At 36.4% G+C, this 23,706-nt stretch overlaps 1 protein-coding gene across 1 annotated transcript; it reads left to right on the top strand.

The window, feature by feature from the left end:
- The first annotated feature begins 8,933 nt into the window (after positions 1-8,933).
- On the top strand, positions 8,934-21,592 carry si:dkey-166k12.1 (solute carrier family 22 member 13). The gene is made up of 10 exons (XM_052136718.1): positions 8,934-9,272; positions 14,124-14,227; positions 14,801-14,955; positions 15,893-16,061; positions 16,954-17,068; positions 18,204-18,307; positions 18,518-18,729; positions 19,876-19,984; positions 20,223-20,423; positions 20,840-21,592. Exons 1-10 carry the CDS (start codon positions 8,934-8,936, stop codon positions 20,943-20,945), a joined length of 1,614 nt encoding a protein of 537 aa, XP_051992678.1. The 3' UTR covers positions 20,946-21,592.
- Positions 21,593-23,706: the final 2,114 nt, after the last annotated feature.

Genomic DNA, 23,706 nt, shown 5'->3' with positions numbered 1-23,706 from the left:
GACGCCTCAATGCTCTCCGCGAGTTTGGCATTATGGGAAGTTAGAACAAGCTCTGTCATAATGTAATGTAACCCTCATTGTTCTTTTTTTGTATTGGTATTTGTTATTTTTATATTGCATAATAAAAAATAAATAAAAACATTATGGGAAGTTAGGTTGCATGCATTTGATTTCTATGGTTTATTCATTTCTGTTGGTTTATAAAGGCCCTTACCAAAATAAGACGTTTATAGTTAATATTGATAGCCAAATACGATTTATTTATTATCAAATTTATGTTGAACTAACTATCTGGCTGAAGAGTGTGTGTTAAGCTTTACACATCTTTACACAACAAAGATGGCACAGAAGCAGCATCTGAAGAGGCATTTAGTTGAATTTACACAGGCTGATTAATTCTGCTCAGAGCAGGCATAAATGCATTAACTAAATGCATAAATAATGTGATGAATATTTAAATCTTACGATTCTGAATATAGAAATATGAAATTATTGAAAAGTTATACTTTTAAATATGAAATATAAAACCATGTTTAAATGTATAAATGTTTTTAATGTTTTCTAAAGCGATACGAACACTTTTGGTGCAAAAAAGACCAATATGTAAGTACTTTTTAACTCTAAATCATCACTTCTGGTCAGCAGAGGTATGCACGTGGGGCATAATCATGTTGGCGTGTGAAACATGCACATGCGAAACACCCAGAGAGCAACTGAGTCGGAGGAATGCTGTACAGAAGCTTTGTTGGTTTTAGTTTAGATATGTATTTGTATTTGTATCAGTATGTTTTTCAAAGTGGTGCATTTGTGTGCTTATCCTGGATGTCTCAGCCGAGTGGAGAACATGAGAACTCTGTATCATGGCAATGCAAATATGTCACACGAGAGACCACGTGAACTCCACCTCTCATGAAACATACCTGAAACGTTGGATTATAGTTAAAAAGTACTTAAATATTGATATTTTTTTCACACAAAAAGCGATCGTATCACTTTAGAAGACATTCATTTAACCAATTTAAAATCTATGATGTTTATGCTGACTGTCTTTGATTTTTTTACCTGTCAAATCACATCCACTTGCATTTGAAGGACCTACTGAGCTGAGATATTGTCCAATTTTTCTTCAAATGTGTTCTGGTTAAGAAAGAAAGTCATACACACCTGGGATATCATGAGGGTGAGTAAATAATGAGAGAATTATTATTTTTGGATGAACTACCCCTTTAAGGCTACTCTGATGCTGAATTTCATTTTCACAGAACCAAAGCCACTGACTTTGATACTAGGTGCTGAGGGGAGTCAGAGCAGTCATTTAGTCTGGGCTTTGCATCTTTACACAGGATTCTGAGAAGGTTCAGAGCAGGCTTAAAGGGGTTCTGCTGCTGAACAAAAACAAAGATTTTTAGAAGAATTTCTCAGCTCTGTAGGTCCATACAATGCAAGTGAATGGGTGTCAAATTTTCGAATCTCCAAAATCCACATAAGGGCAACATAAAAGTGCTCCAGACGACTCCAGTGTTTAAATCAATGTCTTCTGAAGTGATATGATAGGTGTAGATAAATTCTCCTCCCTGCTCAGTAAATCTCCACTTCAGTTTCACTTTCCCATTGTTCTTCTTTTGTTTTTGGTTATTCACAGTTGTCTTGCATATCGCCCCCTACTGGGCAGAGAGGAGAATTTATGATAAAAATGACTTAAATATTTATCTGTTTCTCACACACACCTATCATATTGTGTCTGAACACATGTATTTCACCACTGGAGTCATATGGATTAATTCTATGCTCCCTTTATGTGTATTTTGGAGCTTCAAAATTTTGGAGCACCCATTCACTTTTATTGTGAGGACCTACTGAGCTGAAATATTCTTTTAAAAATCTTAATTTGTGTTCTGCAAAAGAATAAAAAGTCATACACATCTGGGATGCCAGCAGGGTAAGTCTTTATATACCTTATTCACGCCAGCACCATCTTTGATTTTTAATGGGAATGACATCAAGGCTGTGAGGGATAGAGTTACAGTCTCTTCAGTGGGCTGTACTGCAGTTGAGTGTTTTTGGATCGTTCCGCAGACAAAACACTGATAAAACATTTGGCCAAGAACATTCAGTATACAAAGAACTCCAGACAACCTGAGTTGTGGAAAATCATATGTGATCTTGGAGCTTTATACAGCTTTATTTCCATTTGCGCCTGTAAGTCTATCCCCACAGCCTTGTTGTCATTCCCAGTAAAAATCAAAGATGGCACTAGCGTGAATAAGGTCTATAGTGTGTGTTGGTTGTAGTAGCAGAGATCTTTTATACTTGAATAACAACCTTTGCGTTTTTACCATAGGAGAGAGCGTAATGGTTAATTACTGTGTTATGACACTGTCCACTGTTTGCAGATACCATTCAAATGAATGGGAAGAGCCATGAACTGAAACCTACTAGTCGCAAAATTGTCTGAATCTCTTCTTATAAAGTGCAGCTTTATCGTAGTAAACTCTGCATACAGTTCATTCCAAAAGGATTGTTTGGTGTAAAACATGTTGAAGATTAGCAGACAGGCGGTCAGTTTATTAAGTGATGAGATGTTTCATCACAAAAGCAGTTTATTCAGCACACTGAAGCATCTCCTTTATATACGTCCATTCAAAAAGAACAACCTCTTGTTTCCTCACCAGTGTACCACTAGTGTACCGAATGTCTATGGAACCACAGCGTTATGTAGTTTGTTGCTAACCTTGTCGGTTCCCCTTGGTAGATGGGCTCTGGTAGAAGGTCCTCTTTACCTTTGTGTGTCCCATAGAAAAGCAATAAACTTCAGTTCATTGATTTGGTTTGAACTGAACAGTTAAGGTGCAAATATATGCTCTTGCCATAGGCCTGTTTAGTTAATGAGTAAGATAATGTTCAAAGGGAAAATGGAAGATAACTAATGATCCTTTTGCTTATATTAGAGGTAGCCTGAAATACAGCTCTACTTATAGAGATCAATTGAAAAGAGATTTTTTTATGGATGTTAGGAGATGTGTAGCGTTCGAACAGAAAACATCTGATGACATAAGAGGAAAAACACTTTAAATGCTTTCCCAGCCATGCCAGAGGAATCAGGGACCTATAGCAGGAATCTCAATATTAACCAATACAATCTACATTAGTCTCGACTGTAGATGAAAGTGAGGAAAATCTGGTTTCTGTGCTCATATTGCTGTACTTCAATCTTGACTAGATCCAGCACACCACACAACATGGGCAAATTTAAATTAAGCTAATTACAATCTGTCCAGCCTCACAGTTTGTGGACTGTGATATTCTTCACCTGAAGCAAGCACACCAGGAGCACAGCTTCCCTAATGAAGTGCATGCACTTCAGAATGGAAAGGCCATATGTTCTAGTATAACTGTTGGAGTTATTTAGGTAGGAGTAAGCGTAATCCATTGTGTAGGCACCTGATAAACTAAACTTCTAGTAGATAATAACAACCATTTCCTACATCTGATCCTGGCCAAAAACATGTTATTTCCGAGCTGCTGAGAACATTCAAGACATGCAGTAGACATCAGCATCAATGCATGGAAAGTAAGTGTCACAAAAATCTGGTCACTTTAAATGCCTGAACTCTCTGCTGCTCGTCCCTTACCAGCATCCTTTTTGGTTGAGGTATATATCATTTTGGACTATTTACTGTAAAAGTGGGCAAAAGACAGGATAAGTGCTACTCACTATAATGTCTATTCACCTGAATCTGTTGCAGTATGTGACATTGACACAGATTCATTTCTTATGGCTCTACTACATCAGTTTATTACATGATGAGGAAAGCCCTTTGAGTTCATATCTGATCAGGCCACAACTTAAGAGAGGCAGGAGCAGGGATTTTCGCCCAATTTAACCCTTCACAAATCTATTCTGTCAAAGATGGTTTGCAAGGAAGTACATTCTTTGTATTAGTGGAACTATGTTTCCATGTTAGACTCGCTGTTCATTCTGTTTATAAGTAGATGTGTGTGCGCTTTTGAGCATGTAATTTCACTGTAAAGAAAAATCCTGTTATTTAAAAAAAAAAAAGACTGGCAGCTGTGGTTGCCAGAATAATTGTGTAAAACAAATACAGTAAAAATGTAAACAACTTTACAAAACAACCTGTACATTTTACAGTTAAAACCTGTTGTAATTTACATAATTTATGCTGGCACTGTAAAAAAATATCTGTTAAATTTACAGTAAAAAACGTCATAAATTGATATTAACATTCTGAAACTGTAAAAATCTGCTATTTACTTTATTATGTATTGTTAATCACCATAGTGCTCATTGTCACTCACACAAACACTAAACACCATTAGGGTAACACATGTGAAATTAAAATAATGCAGTAAACATTAACTAAACTACATCAGATATAACACAGAACATCCCAAAGGTCATAACTGATATTAAACATAAGAAGAAACATGACTATTCCCAGAAAATAAAATGAAATATAATGATTCATGCAGGGAATTCTGGGAACACCCGATTATTGTTTTTTACTGTGATTTTAACAATAATTTACTGTAAAAAGTACATATTACTCTCTTGTTAAACACTATACATTTTTACCATTAATTATAAAGGAAAAACATACTTTTTACATCTAAAAATTTTTATTTTTACAACATTTTATTGTAAAAACTACTTTATTGTCTTTTAAAATATATTTTAAAACTGTACTGTATATTTTACAGTAAATACCACTGATCTATATATATAACTGGATTGCTCATAGAATTCTAAACTGCCAGCAGTAGGTGAAGCTACCGGAAGTGCTCTGGCGGCCATCTTACTATTCCCTACCGACAGAGGGCATCGCGGCATGTGCAGCATTTAACCGCGAAACAACACTCACTTAAGGATGCGGCTAAAGTGCCCACAGGTTGTAATTTATGACTATGTACATATTAAGCACACATTAGTCGTTATCCCCATGTAGAGTGGGCATAACGATCATAATCTTTAATAATCAACAGTAAAAATACAACACCAAAGTGTATTAATACCCCTTTTTAAAGCAAAGTTATCCATCTGCAGATTGTTACAGGATGCAATGTTTCTCTGCCTTCATAGTTTAAATCTGTTGATGCTCATTGTTCATAATGTTGACAAATTATACAACTGCATAATTTGCCAACATTATTAACCATTTTTGACTAGATTATATAGTAAATGTGAGCTAATTGGGGGGACATCAACAAGTTGTTAGAGTTGTTAATAAAAACGACTAGCTTTGTGTTGATATTGTAACTACACAGTACCTCTTCAGAATAAATCCAGAAGAATCAAATATAAAAACGCCACACACAAGTTCATATACAGTATGTGTGTGTGTGTGTATATATATATATATATATATATATATATATATATATATATATATTATACTATACACACACATAAATTAATTTACCTTTACTTAATGGAATTAACCATTTGCATTCATTTCTGGAATATGTACATACCAGCTTGTGAGAATTTAATTATTTCAACAATCCCCTGATCTTTTAAATCATAATTAGAAAAAAGTTTATTGACATACGCACACAAGGAAATCATACATATTTATTTGTTCAATAACAAAAGCTTCCAAGTACACACAATTTGAATTAAACTGAACAACACAATAAAAATTTGCAGATATGTGGGAACAAATCTGCTAATGGATTTAACAACAATCCCACATATGTCAGCTTTCAAAAGAATGGTAGCAAGACATGCCATCAGAGCTAGTGGCAACAGTTCTCCACCGGATAGCACAGTGACACTGGAGGCAACATCTTCTGATATGCTGGCATTTCAGGCAGTGACGTTCAGCCTGAAACAGAAGACACAGAGAAAAACATCACTGTATGTCGTCCCAGCTTGTCCATGTTCAAAGAGGCACATAGCAGGCACATAGCAGGCTTTGCAGTTAAAACCACTATGAAAATGATTCTGTGCACTACCTGTTTATCAGCACTCAGTGTTGAGAGCTCTTCCCAAGATGAACACACTGATCGACATGAAGTCCTGAGGTGGATTTATAAGACCGTCAGACAGCGTCCTGAAAGTCTGCAAGACAGCTGAGAGATTTCTTCAACAGCACACACTCACAAGGCCCATCTCTGTCCCCACAAAGGTTCTGGATCTCCATGGTGGTTCTGCATTCAAGGAACTTGAGGCAAACATGTTCAACCTAGAACCATACAACAATCACATCTTCATACTCAAAGTGCATTGCAGAAAGCTGCACAAACATCAGCCTCCACTTCATTGCCAAGGAAACATGTGCTGCATCACAGTCCAAACGGCTTAAGAAAACTCTGGGCAAGCTTGTACTGCAAAATAGAAGAAAAAAGAAAAGTTTGATATAAAGATCAGGAGCCGGTTGCACCAGCTATACAAAAGTTTAAACTTAGCTTAGTTGTGGCGTAAATGAGCACAAAGTCACAATTTACGCACTACTAAATAATTGAGCGTTGCACCATTAAACTTCAGTAGGACGTAACCCTAAGTATAAACTAAATATTTACAGAAGACTCCGAGCAGGAGTAACTGATGGAATAAAAGAGCAGACTGATATTTTATGACATCAATAAGCTCATGTTTTGCATAACAGGCATCAATCAAATAATTGTGATTATGACAATTAATTGCCTGTTTTAGGTGTTTCATAAATATGATGATTTATTACCATACAAACTCACTAATTAATTTATACAAATTTTTACAAGCTTGAGTCATATAATAAAATAAGGGTATGATTTCCTTTTCAGGCTTCAAAATCATATGAATGACAGTCAAATATAAAAGTATAAAATGTTAATTAAAATAATATCTTAATTATCAAAATATGTCTCAAGAGAGCTGCTCTTGTGACGTCCGCAGTGACGGTTACGTGAGCAAACAAGGTTTGTACATCAACCGTAACAAAATCAAATTGAAGTTCACGGCTTTTTAATACTTCTGTGTACAAATATGAACGCTGCTTATTGGATCAATGCAGGTAAACGTCATAGTATGCGACTACGCATCACTTTACGGAGAGTTTACGAATACTAGTTAAGACTTGCCTTAAGAACAGGTGGAGCAACCAAATTAAGCACAGACACTCTCTTGGCTGCAATTTCGTCCCCCTTCGGAGTGTTGGCCTTCTTCCACACACATTCCACGTCGGTGCGGGACACATTTTTTAAACCCTTTTTGACCGCCAAGGGTGCATCACTAAAGTAGGACGTGATCGTAAATAAATTAACAGGTTCCGCCATTGTTATTAGATCTGGACGAGCGGAGCGCTTGGACCCGGAAGAGGCTAAACGTCACGCGTGACGTCAGACTTAACTACCGGATAGAAATACAGAACGTTAGGGAATACCAAGATGGCGGCGCAGTAGCTTCACTGTTGTGACGTCATGAGCTATCCAGTTATATATATAGATCAGTGGTAAATACTCATTAATCAATTTACATGTTTTCCTTTAGCATTTTTACAGTCTCTTACCGTTAAAATTACAGACATTTTTTTACATTGTTGCATTAAATAACTTGTTACAATATCAGAGTAGTAGCATATCATATGGTATATATGCCTATGCCCTGTTTTTCTTTTCAGAGTATCTCAGATATCTGTTGTTATCTGAGTATCACAGAGTGGAAGGCATCAATTGACCCACAGCAGGGATTTTTATATGCGAGCACAACAATGCAATTAACAATCAACTGTTGCAAATGTGTGTTTGGATTCATAATAGCATTTTATACTATTCTTTTGGCTGAATAATTTGTATATATGTGCACATTTTCATGTAGCCGTCTGAATTCGTTTTTCATTTTATTTTCCTATCTACACAAGCAGGGTTGTTATTCACTGAATACACAAGAAATAATTTGCTTGTTCAAAACCAATAACCTGCTGTTGTGGAAACTGTTGTCATTATCATTACTCTTTGCAGCGCGCACACTGTGACAGTTGCTGCACATCTTACATTACAATAGACAACTCGTTCATTTTTCCAGAGTTGTTGTTCTGTCGCAGTGTTTGCGCGGTTTTTATATACACTTGAAAGATCATGAATGACCTGGTTATCATGTCGTTTCAGGAATGCGTGCATGCGTTTGTTATTCAAAGTCACCGCATCCCTTTTCTTGTTTTCAACCGGAGGATGTTTTTCTCGTGTAAAGTGCAGAGGGGTCGCGTGGGATTAATTTACATGGCTTTGATCTACAGTCTCATGTCCCATTTAGACTAGGACTTCACTGCAGGCGTATAGCTCAAATATGATCAAATAAGTATTTTCAAACTAATCAACCAATTCACTCCAGACATAGAGCAAAAATAGCCTAATGTTTGCATTTTTATTTTCCTTAAACTCTGGCCGAATGGGCGAAAGCTGTACACCAGCTCTCGATCCATTCCAGTAGACGGTGTTGTTGTGCTCCAGCCTTTCTCGTTGTTTCACTGTTTTGTAACGAGCGGAGCGCGCGGGGTGTATCGTATTAACGGTGATACAGTATGCTCAAAGCAAGACTCTGTCGCGAGACGTAAAAAAGAGTGTGGACGCGTGGAGGGTGGACATCAACTGCCTTTTTGTTCCTTTTGGCTTTAAATACTTTTCTCTTTAGATTTATATCAACATATTTTCCTCAAACAGGTGCAGAACTGCGCGAGCACCCCTTTAAACCCAAATACTATATTTGTGTTATGGATGTTTTGCAAACCAAGCAACCAAAACAAAGAACTGCGCGCTGAACCTGCGTAAACACTTGTTATTGATCTCTTTGCGCTTTCCACAAGATGAACATTAGATGATGGTTTTTATCTTATATGGTTCTGGTTCTAGTATTATTCAGAAATCTTTGCAATTATTTAAGTGAAGACTGTATTGTGATGGGGTTTGATTGAGACTTAATTTTCTAAAGATCGGAAATGAATTTCGATCAGATGTTAGCCACAATTGGTGGCTTCGGGAGATACCAGAAGCTTTTGTATGTGTGGATATGTCTACCGCAGATCTTTCTCGCATTCCACATGATGGCGAGCGTCTTCACGGGCGCCACGCCGCCGCACCATTGTCGGGGTTCAGAGCTCGAGGACTGGTCACACACCGGCAGCAATGGTTCAAATGTGAACCTGAGCATCTCCCTCCTACCTGGGCATGCGGACACGTGCACCGTCATTTCAGGAGAGAACCAAAGTTCACGTTCAAGTTGTGAGACAGGATGGGTGTATAGCCACGACATCTTCGAGAGCACCACTGTCACTGAGGTACACGGTGCGGTCGGTCCTCCACATGGTCTATTTCCACTCTTTGCCAAGAAAAGCATTCTTCAGCGATTCAGTGAGCTTTGCAACTCAGCTCTCTTGTATTTTTTTATTTTTTTAAAGATGAAATACTGTTGCAAGACATGTAATTTTTAACATTGTTAATTGTTTAAACATCTAGTTTAAAACACACGTTTCAAGTTCAAAGAAATTTAATACTTCCTTCTAATAAGGTTGCATATATTTTGAAAAAGTTTATAGAATTAAAAAAAAAAAAAAGTAAGTGTGACTTTAAAAACGTAATGGTGTAATTAATCATAGAGTAAAAGGTATTAAAATACTTTCCTTGCGCCTTGAAGACAACATTTACGCATTTGGCAGACGCTTTTATCCATAGCGACTTACAGTGCACTTATTACAGGGACAGTCCCCCCGGAGCAACCTGGAGTTAAGTGCCTTGCTCAAGGACACAATGATGGTGGCTGTGGGGATTGAACCAGCGACCTTCTGATTTACAGTTATGTGCTTTAACCCACTACGCCACCACAGCTCCATGTACACAAGAGTTTTCAAACATTCAAAAATATGATTTAAATGATATCATGCATTTTGGACTCAATAATAGGCTATCAAGAAGATTTCTAAGGGTTATTCCAAATTAGCTGAACAAAATGTACCTTTGCATAAAAATATCAGATTTTCTTATTTATTTCTAAAGGGGTCTTCTCTGTTTTGTTTAAAAAAAAATTGTCACAGACAAAAAATGTCAGTCACACATTGGTTACACCGCATGATTTTGGCCGATAAAAGTTTTGTAAATATTAATAATATTTTAAAACAAAATAGTTTTACTGCTTATTGTTTTTTTCTTTTTTAAAGAAATAGTAATTATATTTATTCTGCACTACTAATGCCAACTTTTCTTTTTTCCCACTAATTTCAGCTTTAAATGAGACGTAGTTTTTATTGTCTGTTAAATGTTAAACCACATGACATTTTTTACTTTAAGTCCCATAAAAAATTATAATAATCAAAATTACTTTGAATTAAAAAAATCATATATGTTCAGAAGAGAAGACTTTTTTGAGACTGAATTGAGACTGAGTATGAATTGCATTTTAAATGTATTTTTGAATAACTTTGATCCAGACAAAACATTTTCGTCATGTTCATCATGAAGAATTTATCAAATACTTTATATACACACACACGTGCGCATGTTGGTGCGGCTGTCATTATGAGGACTCTTTATAGACATAATGATTTTTATACTGTATGAACTATTGATTCTATCCACTAACCCTAAACCTGCATTTTTACATTTTCAATAAAACACAGTTTAGTATGTTTTTTTAATTAATTTGAATCATTGACACTATAAATGTCCTCATAAACCACATTTATAGCATAATAACCTTGTAATTACCAGTTTGTAACCTAACAAAAGTCCTCGTAAACCCCTTAAACCTGCCCATACACACACACACACACACACAAAATATTATTAATATCCAATCAATATCATAACCCAATTTCTTTGCCAATGTATGGAAAATTATTCCCATGGAATGTAAGAGCACAAATACAAAGATCCACTTTGTTAGTCATCCAACTAAATATCAAAACCAATTGATTTGCACAAAGGGACACAAGGTTTACTGTATCAGTTAAAACATAACATATACAACCCCAATTCCCAAAAAGTTGGGACAATATGAAAAATGCTAATAAAAATGAAAAGGGATGATTTGTAAATTATATTCACCCGTTTCTATATTAAAAACATCACAACTACACATTATATGATGTTTTACCTTGCAAATGTAATTGTTTTTTATGTACAGTAATTTTAAATCAGATGATTGCAACACATTAATGAATTGCACTTCATAATGCACCACACATTCTCAATTTGAGATGGTCAGGACTGCAGGCAGGCCAATCTAGCACCTGCACTCTCTGCTTCACAGCCCTGCACTTGTAATCCGGGCAGTATGTGGTTTGAAGTTGTCCTGCTAGAAAATGCAGGGATGTCCTTGGAAAAGATGGTGCTAGATGGCAGTATATGTTGCTCCAAAGATTTTGACATATCTGTCTGCATTCATGGTGTTCTCACAGATGTGCAAGTTACCCATGCCATGCACTGACACACCCCTGACCCATACACACACTGGCTTTTGGACATGACGCTGATAACAGCTTGGATGGTCCTTTTCCTCTTTGGCCCAGAGAACACGATGGCTGTGATTCTCAAAATATTTTAAAATGTGGACTCTTCAGACCAAAAAAAACACAGTTCCACTGTTCTACTTTCCATCTAAGATGGGACTGAGCCCAGAGTAGTTAGCTGTGCTTCTGGACCGTGTTGATGTAGGGCTTCTGCTTTGCATAGTAAAGTCTTTACTTGCATCTGTGTATGCAGCGGCGAGTGTTGTTGATTAACAAAGGTTTACTAAAGTAATCCCAAGTCCATATTCATGATATCCATTACAGATGAATGATGTTTTTAACACAGTGATGTCTGAGGGATTAGAGATCATGCACATTCAGAAATGGTTTTCATCTTGCCCTATACGCACCGTGATTTGACCAGATTCCTTGAATATTTTAACTATATTGTGCACTGTAGAGGGTGACATGCACTGTAGAGGGTGGCATGCCCCAAATCCTTCCAATTTGTCTTTGGGGAACATTGTTCTCAAAGTGCTGGATTACTTGCTGACGCATCTGTTGGCAAAAATGTACAAAAAAAAGTCTTGAATGATCCTTGCTCTTGAAGGACTGCGCTGATTTTGGAGGCTTCTTATATACTATGGCACGATTGCCTCACCTGTTTAAAATCTCCGGTTTCACATCACCTTGTTATTTTAACTTGTGAAATTGTTATTAATCTTAAATTGCCCTGTCTCTCCTTTTTCAAGATGCAATCATCTGATTTGAAATTATTGTACGTTTACAAAAAAAATAATAATTCACAAGGTATCATATAATGTGCAGTTGTGGTGCTTTCAATATAGCAAAGAGTGAATATAATTTACAAATCTTTCCTTTTTCGGATTTGGTGTTATAAATAAAGCCTTACACAAGGATAATTATATACCACAACCTGACAGATATTCACATTTCTATAAGATGTGATTTTAAAAAGGCCACATTATTGAAACAATTGAACCAATATAACAGTCTAATTTACTTAAAGTAACGTGTGCAAAGAGTAACAGTAAAATAGTTATAAAGTGACTCATGAACCTGATTGTTTCTGCTTTTGCTATCCTTGACCGATCAATACAAGCTTAATTAATTTACTTAGCCTGTAGCTACACAAACTGAAAGCTCTCCTTCTTTCTATACCTCCTCCTCCTCCCTTATTCTAATTAGGAGAGTCTTAAAGGAATATTCCAGGTTCAATATAAATTGAGCTCAATCGACAGCATTTGTGGCATAATGTTGATTACCACAAACATTAATTTTGACTTGCCCCTCAATTTCTTAAAGGAAAAATCTGGGTTCCAGTGAGGCACTTACAATGGAAGTGAATGGGGGCCACATTAAAATACTCACTGTTCAAAATGATAGCCACAAGACATAAACAATATGTGTGTGAACTTGATTTTAGTGTGATAAAATCGCTTACCAATCTTTTCTGTGTACAGTTATAGCCAGTTTTACAACTTCATTGCAATGATTATGTAATATCAACAAACCCTAAAATCACTGTAAAATGTACTCTTTAAACATCACAAATAATACATGAGTTTTAACAGAAGAATTAATGCAAGAGCCTTTATAAAATTGGCCACATTCACTCACATTGTAAGTGCCTCGGTTTTTGATGGTTCTTTTTTAAAGAAAATGAAGGACGAGTCGAAACAAATTTTTGTGGTAATCAACATTATGCGAATATGTTGTTGTTATGATAGATCATACATTTCAGAATTTAGTTTCATATTTAAAAGTATAACTTCATATTTTCATTCATTTATATTCATAATTTTATATTTTAAATATTCATCACATAACATTATGTATGCATTTGTTATTGCTGTGTAAATGCATTTATGCTCTGAGCAGCTTTAAACAGTTGTGACATCTAGGAGGGCTAATCAGCTGAGGAGAGGGATAAGTGCAGCGAAATCCAGCAGTTTGGGAGAGAGAGAGAGAGCCACATGCAGCTGCATTGTGTGCATTTGTGTTCTGTGTCTTTTTTTCTATGGGGGGAAACAGCAACGATCCTCAGATCCTCGTGACCGGCAGTAACGTCTCCGTCCCTGGGCGGACGGCCGCGGCTGCTCCTTGATTGGCTGGTATTGGCGAGGACTCCACGACAGTGCATCCCTCCTCCTTCCCGGGTTTCTGCACCAATGTAACAAGGTTCAAAATGGGAAAGGAGGATGCGGGAGCTGGCTGAACCATCAAAATAATGGTTTAAAGAAAACTTAAACAAAAAGACACAGAACACAAACACACACACTGCAGCTGCATGTGGCTCTCTCTCTCTCTCCCGAACTGCCACATTCCGCTGCACTTATCCCTCTCCTTGGCTGATTACCCCTCCTCCTCGTTACAACAGTCTTTGCAAATACAACTAAATTCCACTTCAGATGCTGCTTTTGTGCCATCTTTACAGAGGAAAGATGGTTTTACTTTAAAAAAAACAATAAGCTCACATGACATTGAAACCCCACCCCTCCCCTCTGTTTTCCACTCTGATACACTTATTACAGAGAACATGCATCCTTAAACATATCTAAATAAATGCCACATTGCATATAGCCCAAATGCCATACACAATGTCACTCAAAATGAGTTCTCTAATGACTAATTTTAGTATTTTGTGTGTGTTTATGTCTGCAGTGGGATCTGGTGTGTGACAAGGCAGGTCTAAGCAGTCTGGGCTCTTCTGTCTATATGCTGGGACTACTTGTGGGAGCTATTGTGTTTGGAGCTATGGCAGACAGGTACATCTCACACTTCACACGTGTGCTTTGTTCGCTCAACCTTAAACAACCTGAGGTAAACTAGAGGTCATGCTCTGCTCCTAGCTCTCTCTCTCTCTCTCTCTTACGCTCTCTCTCTCCCTCTCTTTTTCCCTCTTGCCATTGAACTCTTTCTGCGTTTAATTTCCATTGCACATTTTCATTTGATACATTTTTAACACCAAGTGCATATACCCCAGATATATTTATGCATTCATAGAGAGTAAATACACTCCATTGTATCAAATATAGCGGTCTGTATACTTGCATTATGAGTAAGGTGAATTCAAATAAATTGGGCCACTTTTTGACAAAGTGGTGACTGTCAAAAGTGGCCCAATTTACCATAAGTCACTCAGTAAATATTTTTTACTATGGATAGTAACTATACAAAAAACATCCATCCTCAAACATTTGAGCATTTCAACATTTCTAATCAATTCTCTCTGTTTCTCTATTTCTCTCTCTCTCTCTCTCTCTCTCTCTCTCTCTCTCTCTCTCTCGCTCTCTCTCTCTCTCTCTCTCTCTCTCTGTCTGTCTGTCTGTCTGTATAAGGTATGGGAGGAGGTTTGCCATGCTCTTGTCTTTAGCCCTTCAGACAGTGTTTGGGGTGGCTGCTGCCTTCGCTCCAAACTTCCCTGTTTATGTCACCCTACGCTTCATCATTGGAACATCAGTCTCTGGCGTGATAATCAATGCTTTTGTGCTAGGTGAGCCTTGGAGAATTATCTAGCCATTAATATATAGGACCTTAACTGTAACCATAAACATTTTTGGATCAAGCACGTCCCATCAAGCTATTCTTTGGTGAAAAAAGATGATAATTTGGCAAGTTAACAAACATTAACTAATAACAGAATTTGAGTAGAGCTTTAATGGCATGATTGAGGATCTATAGGTTGTAACACAAAATGTTGCATGTTTGGATGACCCTTGACCTTGATCATTATGGCCTTAAGCAATGCTTTTAACCCCAGTTTAAAGGTGACAGATTGTTCCTGCAATTAAGATACTTTATGACACTTTGGTCTAAATAACAATGAACTTAAGTCTTATTTCCAACAAGATCTCAGAGGAATTCATATGTATACTGTATTTTTATATAAATGTGGTTCTAGCATGTTAATTTTTAACATTTAATTTTTTTTTAATTTTTTTAATATGATATGTAATTAATCTAATTTATTATTAATACAATAATATCAACTCATGAATTCAAAACCTCAAAGTGTTTCTAAATCTTTGCACATCTGTAAAGTAGATCATATCTTTAGGTTGACATTTTAGATGCTGTCCATAGGTTGATCATATTTGTTTCAGTATCTATTGAATTGTTCAAAAATGTTTCTGTCCACTTTACATCTGAAGCCATATAAATATGAATTAGATCATTTTGAAAATTCACATACTGTGCTCTTGCTCATATGCACACTAACTTAATCTCTTGAAATTTAGTGGCATAAGTAACAAGTAGGGCATTTATGATACATTTTACCACAATATGACACTGACACAATTACTGTATATGCCAACAGTAACAAACTCCCCCCTCTTCTTTGCCCTAAAACACCCTATAGATTTAGCCCCTAAACCTCAATCCCAGCCAGCCCTAAATTCTAAACCTCCCCCCGAACCCCTCTTCCTCAGGCACAGAGTGGACATGCACACAGAGACGAATGCTGGCAGGTATCTTCACTGACTACTTCTTTGGTTTTGGCTACATGTTGCTGGCGGGTGTGGCCTATATAATCAGAGACTGGAGAAAACTGCAGCTCGCAATCTCTGCACCAGGCTTTCTCTTCATATTCTATATCTGGTGAGACAACACAGACACCTGTGTTATATGTTAGTTATAATATAGTTATAACATCAGTTGTAATATGTAATTTAGGAGATCTACTGAATATTTTCAGCATTAAATACGTACACAACACTTATTAGAAATGAGAACTGTTCAACATTTTTTTTTTTACTTGTTCACTTATAAAAACACAAATATGTTCTGTTTTGTTTTATTATTATTTTTATTGTGGCTTAGAGCACAATTTTTTAATTGTTTTTGTTAAAATAAAAACAATTGCTCATTATTTACTATTATAATATTATTTTGATATTTTCAATTACTAGAACACAAATAATTACTGTTGTGTTATAAAACATGTTCATTATTATTACAAGCTTATTTTTGATGTGTTCACTTTTACATTTTGATGTGAACACATATTTTACGTTTGGTTAAAAAACTATTTTATTTATTTATAAAAATAATAATAAATAGTAAAATAATGCAAGCTTAGTTAAATGTTAAATGATTAAAAAACAAATATTTTCTATTTAGTAGAACACAAATATATTATGTACATTTGTAAAAAGTATCATACTGTTAGTATGTGCATAAAACATTTAAATACAGTATAAATGTTTATCATTTAACAGTAATTAAAAAGAAAGGAGTCAATAAATAAAGAAATATTTCATCAAGTGTACTTACAACTATAAAGCATTGATAGTAAATTTATTTTGCTTTACGTTTGGCCTTAACTAGGCACAGAGACTCTGTTGTTGCCTTATAAAAAAGTACATAAAAAGCAGTACTTAAAACTCTCTGTCATTCTCCCTCACTATATCACTGTCTGTCTTTGACTCTCTTGCTTCCTCTCTGACAACATAAATTTCTCCTTACATCCTCCTCTTTTCCTCTGTCTCAGGGTTCTTCCACATTCAGCCCGTTGGCTTTTGGTGAATAACAGGAAAGAGGAGGCAATTGTTCTTCTACGTAAGGCAGCTGTGTTCAATGGACGCACCTTACCTCCAACTGTTCAGGTAGAACATATTATTTCGTGGGCTCTCTTTCATTCTCACCCACTTTTTTATCCTCGTCACGCCTCTGGCATAGTTTTCAAATCCCATAAAATCTCTTATTAGCTCCGTTAGCATCACCATGACAACAACCATCACCCACCCATAGCAACCAGTCTACCAAGGGGGCCTTTGTTTATTATTCTCTAAGAAGTGATAGATTGAAGCTAGTGGTTAATATCACCAGGGCAACAAGGAGATGACTTTCGCATCATAAGGCCATTGAGTGAGTGCATACTCAAAGGTCTCCCCCATTTTTCTTTACAGTTATAAAAATATATATATTTTTTTATTATTTATTACAATAAGTATTATAAAAAATAATTTTGACCAATACATTTTGACAGTTTCTACTTCTATTTCAAGCATGACTTAATTACAAGTAATTTCAGAGTGGTTGGATTAGGTATAATGAACTTGATACTGTTTAAACTTATACTAACTTTATTTCCCACCAGCACAAAAACAACAAAAAAAAGAGTGGAGATGGGGGGTGGGGGTTGGCTTGTGAGGGCTTGAAGTGCATGCCGAGGTGGAGTTCCAGCGAACAGGAAGGGATCTGCTCAGATCTGCATTGGCAAGAATCCAATCCTGTTAATTGCTAAAATAGCTGTCTGGGGGATTTTAATTTATTGGCTCCTCAAAGTGTTTAGGTCATTTTAACGTATATATTTTTCGATAGGGTTTTATTACTGAATGTATTTATAGTTATATGTTTTTCCAGTACTTTGCAATCGCTCTGTTAATAAAGCACATACGATATAGTTAAATATCAACTTTCTGAGCAACACTGTTTAATGAACAATCCAAAATCAATCTACTCCGCAATATGGAGCTCAAATAATGAATAAAACCACTGAAACATTTGAAACACCACAATTTAAGTTAAAGTTGCTTGAAATTGTCTGTTAAGGAATGCTGCAGTAGTGGAAACTATGATGTTATTTAAAAAATATTTGTTACAGTGTGTTGAAGGAACATCAGCATCTTGGTGTCATCTTTGCAAGTTTAACACTATTTGAGTGTCATATATAAGTTTCAATGGTGTTTAATTAACTGTGTTAGATTCTCTGAGCTAAGTATGTTTCTGCTATCACAGGTGGAGCGACATGAGGTCCCACAAGGGCAGGTTCAATATACTGCTGCTGACCTGCTTAGAACTCCACAGATGAGGAAGAGAACCCTCATACTCTTCTACATCTGGTGAGATTAGAATGAGAACCTTTAGAGGTGCTAGTTGACATGGAATAATTTTGGGAAAATGACACACATTTACATGTTATGCATCAATTACCTATATGTTATATACGACTATTGTGTGCAATTATATGGATACCATGTTCAGTGTTTGAAACCATTCCCTACACTACACATGTGAACATTGATTGACTATTTCTCTCTATGTTTCTCTAGGTTTGTTAATGTGTTGGTGTATTATGGGCTGTCTCTGGGTGTGTCTGACCTAGGGGCAGATCTTTACCTTACTCAGTTCATGTTTGGGTTGGTGGAAATTCCTGCAAGGTCGCTGGTGTTGGTCCTCCTGCCCTGCAGTCGGAGAATCCCACAGAGTGTGTTCCTCGCTGTAGGAGGTGGAGCATGTCTACTCACTCTCACTGTTCCTGCCGGTGAGCAATCTTTCTTTCTTTTTTCTTTCTTTCAGTACAATTGTCAGTACTCTACAGTGACTGCAATGATTGTAATATTGTAATATAGCGTAATATTCAGTGCAACATATACATTTTTTGAAAATGTGGTTCCTGTCAGGACTTGGATGTAGGCTCAAGTAAATTATAAAGAATGTATTATTAGTAATCATATTTACTGTATCTACTGACAGAAATCATGGTCTATTATTAACAGTAGTTTTATCATCCTTCCAGGTTAGGCTGTGGATTGAGGGGTCTTTGTTTTTCTTTCTTTGCATGCACTTCAAGTCTACCAGACTATTTATTTTTTTCATAAATTAAATTAATTTATTGAAAAACCTCCTCCCCAATTGCAAACATTTTACCCTCTCCAACTTTATCCTCTGATCCCTTTTGTAGTGACTTAAAAATCACTCTATGACAACAGGTGGAAAATTACTAATACAATTAGATCATAAATACAATTGTAAATATGAACAAAATAATAATTTAAAAATAAACCATGACCTGGATAAAACATGAACGTTTATCACAAATCTCATAAATTGTTTCATAAAACGGCTACAACAGTAATAGTCAGGGACATAATTTGATGTTTCACTATATTTTCTGAGATTGGACATTAACTTCATTACAACCTGCTGGTAGAGTCTCAAAACTGCAAATGCAGGAACTAAGTTGAACGCAGACAGATTTCTGAAAAACGTCAGGAAAATGTCAAATTGCGCTTTGCGGCACTTCATTAACATACACACCACAGATTGCCCACAAAACCCACAGAAAAAAATTGCGCTTAGAATTAGTGCTCTCACAAAAATTTGATAAGTAGTTACGCACGGTGGTTGTGCATCGTGCTGTGCTTAGCACAGTCATGAAAATAGAGCCCACCGTCTTAAAAGTGTCACTTTCATGGTCCAAAAAAACAGCAAAGCATTAAGTTATGGCCAAAGACGTCCATTTGATGAATATGTACATTGACCAACAATTAAAAATAGTGCAAATGGAACCCCCCTGAGTGCTTCAGTACTCGGCTGATTTATGTCTACTCGAGTGTACAACATGAACAAAATACCCATCTCTAATCTATTTACAGACCATTCTCTTTTCACACTTTCCTTCATTCAGACTTTGCTCAAGTTCGGGCTGCTTTGGCCATGGTGGGAAAATTTGGAATTACAGCATCTTTTGCCATCATCTATATTTATTCTGCAGAACTTTTCCCAACTGTTCTCAGGTACCCTCATTCACATAGTCTATATAAATAAATACAGCATACATAAATATGAAACTATATAATTGTCACTGCAGTGTACAATGCATGTGAAAACCAGTACAATTGATATCAAGATCTAATAGCTAAAGACTCGGTTTGGCAGTTTGTAAATCCTGATAGAAGTGGTGTCATCTAGATTCTTTAATACCATTGTAAAAGCAGCCTGTTTGTTTAAATTTGTATGGCTTTTTTACTACAGGCAGACAGGTATTGGTGTGTCTTCTATGTTTGCAAGGATGGGTGGAGTTTTAGCTCCACTAATAAATCTGCTTGGACGCCATGTACCTGTTGTGCCCATGGTGATATTTGGCTCCACCCCTCTGCTCGCTGCAGTGCTCGCCCTGTCATTGCCTGAGACAGCCAATCAACCACTACCAGACAGCATTTATGATGCAGAGAAGTAAATACTCCAAATCACCATATTCACCCAGAAACAGGGTCTAAAATGACCATTTTGCTAATGGCCTTGACATTTCTTTTACCATCCATGCAATCCAAAATACACAGCAAGTTATGTTTTTGTCCCGTATGTCAATGCAAATGTTTAACTGTTTTCCTTGCATATTTGTATACAGTTTCTATGTCTTTTATTTGAACTGATCACATCACTTACATCAGTGAGTGTCAGCGAACTATAGCCTACTGTAGATCTTACAATTCGATTTAAACCCTGTTGTAGTTCCTAACAAATTTGCGACATGGCGATTAACTTGGTGTGGTGTGTGTTAGTTTTAGACTTCTACAGTATACACTTTTTTTATATAACAGTCCCTTTGACCATTCAGTGTTATTTTCTCCTCCTCTCCCCTGCTTTAGGTTTACTCCTTTGAATTATGATGGACAAATTCAAGTACAAGCCAGCCAATCAGCAAGCAGCACAGAAGGGCAGGAACTTCAGAGTTTAGCAGATGAGTCCAGATAGAAATAAATTATTAAAATAAATTATAATCACATAAAATGCATACACACAAATACACAAAAACACTATGCAGACTCACTTTCAAGAGCTGTTCGATTATCAGTCCTGCTGATGAACGATGCAACTTGCAATTGGGTCAGATTTGGTCAGGATTTGATACAAGAAAACAATGCCTCTTTTGTGCCACCTTAACACATATTTGAACTTTCTAAATATTTTTAAAATGACTTCGGCAATAGGTTGAAGATTTTACTGATTTGCATTGGGACTAGCAGTTTTGATATAAACTAAAGTCTAAAGTTTTAAATAATGCATGACAGTGGGTCAGAACACAATGTGATTGGTGCATCACATCTCTCTATGTAACCACATTATTTATCGGGCCTCTCTATGCAAAATAAAGAGAGATACCCCAAACATACCTACACATGGCAAACATTTGTGAATGAGAAAGCAGAAAATAACAGTGTATTTATTTTTGCCTTATGGCTTTCATCTACACCAATTATTTCAAATGTACAGTAAGTAAAAAAAAAACCTCCCTGATATATAGTACATATGCCTCCATATATCTCCGCTGCACCCAAACACACAACCATATACTGACACATCGGTCTTTCTATTTAAGTAACTTGAAGTTAAATATGCTATGTTAATTCAGAAGAACTGCATCTGTAAACCTCATCATATCAAATAAGCACATATAATATCACTACACTATAAATTAACTGTATACAGTATGTGATGTTTCTGTTGCATATCCAGGTAGTAATGTATTTACTGATTATTTGCACTGTAGTGTGCTCTAATGAAGAGCATACTCTGTTCCATACAGTGTCTTTTTGTGTATCATCTTTAGAAATTTTCATCAGAAATGTAATAGCAGGATGCCAACCTCTTCATGGCACTCCAATAAGATGAACCTATAGCCTTGGGAGTTTATGATTTACAGTTGTCCAAATGACCTTGCTAACAATACTGCTAACAATACTGAGCATTAAGCATGAGGTAACATTGAGGGTTTGGTCTATTGGGGAACTAATCAGTGCCTTCTGTGTAGATTTTGAAGTAAACCTCCACCTTTTAAGAAATACCACAGATGTTTCTTGTGGGAGGAAATGTTCTTTTAGTTTTGCTTGAGAAGCCAAAAGCTTCTGCCTGTCTGAAATTGTTTTAATAGCATGTGTGTATACAGAATAATCTTTGTTTAGATACAGGGAAAATTATCACAGTTTAGTGCTGATTTAACTGCTGTCTATATTTTGTGTAGGTGAGGATAAACTGGTTCTTAGGCAAATGTGCTAATCGCCATGGAGTGTCGGTAAGGACACGGAGGCAGAAATCCAGACTTAAATCTTTAATGTCCTTCAAGTATTTAAATGGGGTATACTTACAAATCTGAAGGTGTGTGTGTGTGTGGTCTAAAAGGAGATAAAATATAAGATCAACAAACTACAATAAACATAATAGCATGGTAGATATTACACTTAATTCCATAAAACACTGTGTTGCCATAAACATAAAAATAATATTTTGTATTGTGTGATCATGCCTTTTTATGTGTTTTTTTACTTTTAATTTTGCTTATGTAAAGCGCTCTGAGAATTAACTTTTAAAAGCGCTATACAAAATAAAGTTATTATTATTATTACATACTGTATATACTACCAGGCTTGCAAAGGCATATAAAGGCAATTACAGGCATGCAAACATAAAACTGAGTATAAATGGTGTACAAATATTCATTTAGACTTACATTACAATAAACTTTGCATTTAACAAACAATTACAACTAAAGCACACAGATAAATAGTCAGAAATGTAACCCAATTAGCCACATATTATTTTGAGTAGCATGAAATGATCTCTGTTAAATTTATGTCTCCTTGATAAGCACCTATTTTTAGTTAATCCTCTAATCTTCCGCTGTTGCTACAGAAATAGCAACAATGACACTATCAAATACTAGATGAATAAGCACTTACTTTCAAACATGAACGCACACAAGTAAATAAAGTTAATGGTAAGGATATACAGGAAAAGCTATCTTTGACTCTCTGCAGGACTCTGACTTAGTCCTGATTGTTTACATCACTGCATCCTTGGGCAAGAGCTGTATTTTGATTGGTTGTCCTTTTGTGTGATCGATTCATGATCAGTAAGGGAGGCTATCCCAAAACTCTGCTCAGTCCCACCAATTCCATACATAGAGCTCTTGCACCCAATGCTTTGCACCCAATGCTGACTCCCCATTGGCTGATCTCCTGCGTGATCAGTGTATGGGCATGACCTGGGTCACTCAGAGGGCAGAGCTGGGTTTCGCTTCTACAGCCGCCCCTACATTTGCTGCGCAAATGTACATTCTCTAATCCTTGTAGAGGGTGAAGAAGGGCTATTCTCCTTCGGTATTGTTGGAAGTTTGATGAGACGAGTTACTGGTGGATGGTAGTGTTTATTCCTGACTTGAACCTCTGCCGAGTGCACACGACCATCTGATCCAGGTTATATAGCTGTCACTCTACCCACAGGTCGTAAGGCTCGAAGCTGGTGGTCCATTATCATTACAGTGGTCCCAGTTGTGAGGTTACTGGGGTCACTTGTTCACTTTTGCCATGGCTGTAAGGTGGGCAGGTAATTCTTAATGAAGCTGGTCTAAAACTGATCTGCCAATACCTGTGATTGGCACCATCTCCTCCAACTATGCATCTCTGACTCTGGGTAAACTATTTGCAGTAGAGATGTATCTGGCCACCCCATCAACAGG

The sequence above is a fragment of the Xyrauchen texanus genome, chromosome 10 (genome assembly GCF_025860055.1).
Source record: "Xyrauchen texanus isolate HMW12.3.18 chromosome 10, RBS_HiC_50CHRs, whole genome shotgun sequence".
Lineage (NCBI taxonomy): Eukaryota > Metazoa > Chordata > Actinopteri > Cypriniformes > Catostomidae > Xyrauchen > Xyrauchen texanus.
This window is presented reverse-complemented; position numbering and strand designations above follow the sequence as displayed.

What these genes read in the sequence shown, in the direction of transcription:
- si:dkey-166k12.1 (XM_052136718.1), top strand. Translation starts at nt 8,934, where the DNA reads ATGAATTTCGATCAGATGTTAGCCACAATTGGTGGCTTCGGGAGATAC. An exon ending in CACTCTCACTGTTCCTGCCG is followed by an intron (nt 18,730 to 19,875) that starts GTGAGCAATCTT and finishes TCCTTCATTCAG; the next exon opens with ACTTTGCTCAAGTTCGGGCT. An exon ending in AGCATTTATGATGCAGAGAA is followed by an intron (nt 20,424 to 20,839) that starts GTAAATACTCCA and finishes CCCCTGCTTTAG; the next exon opens with GTTTACTCCTTTGAATTATG.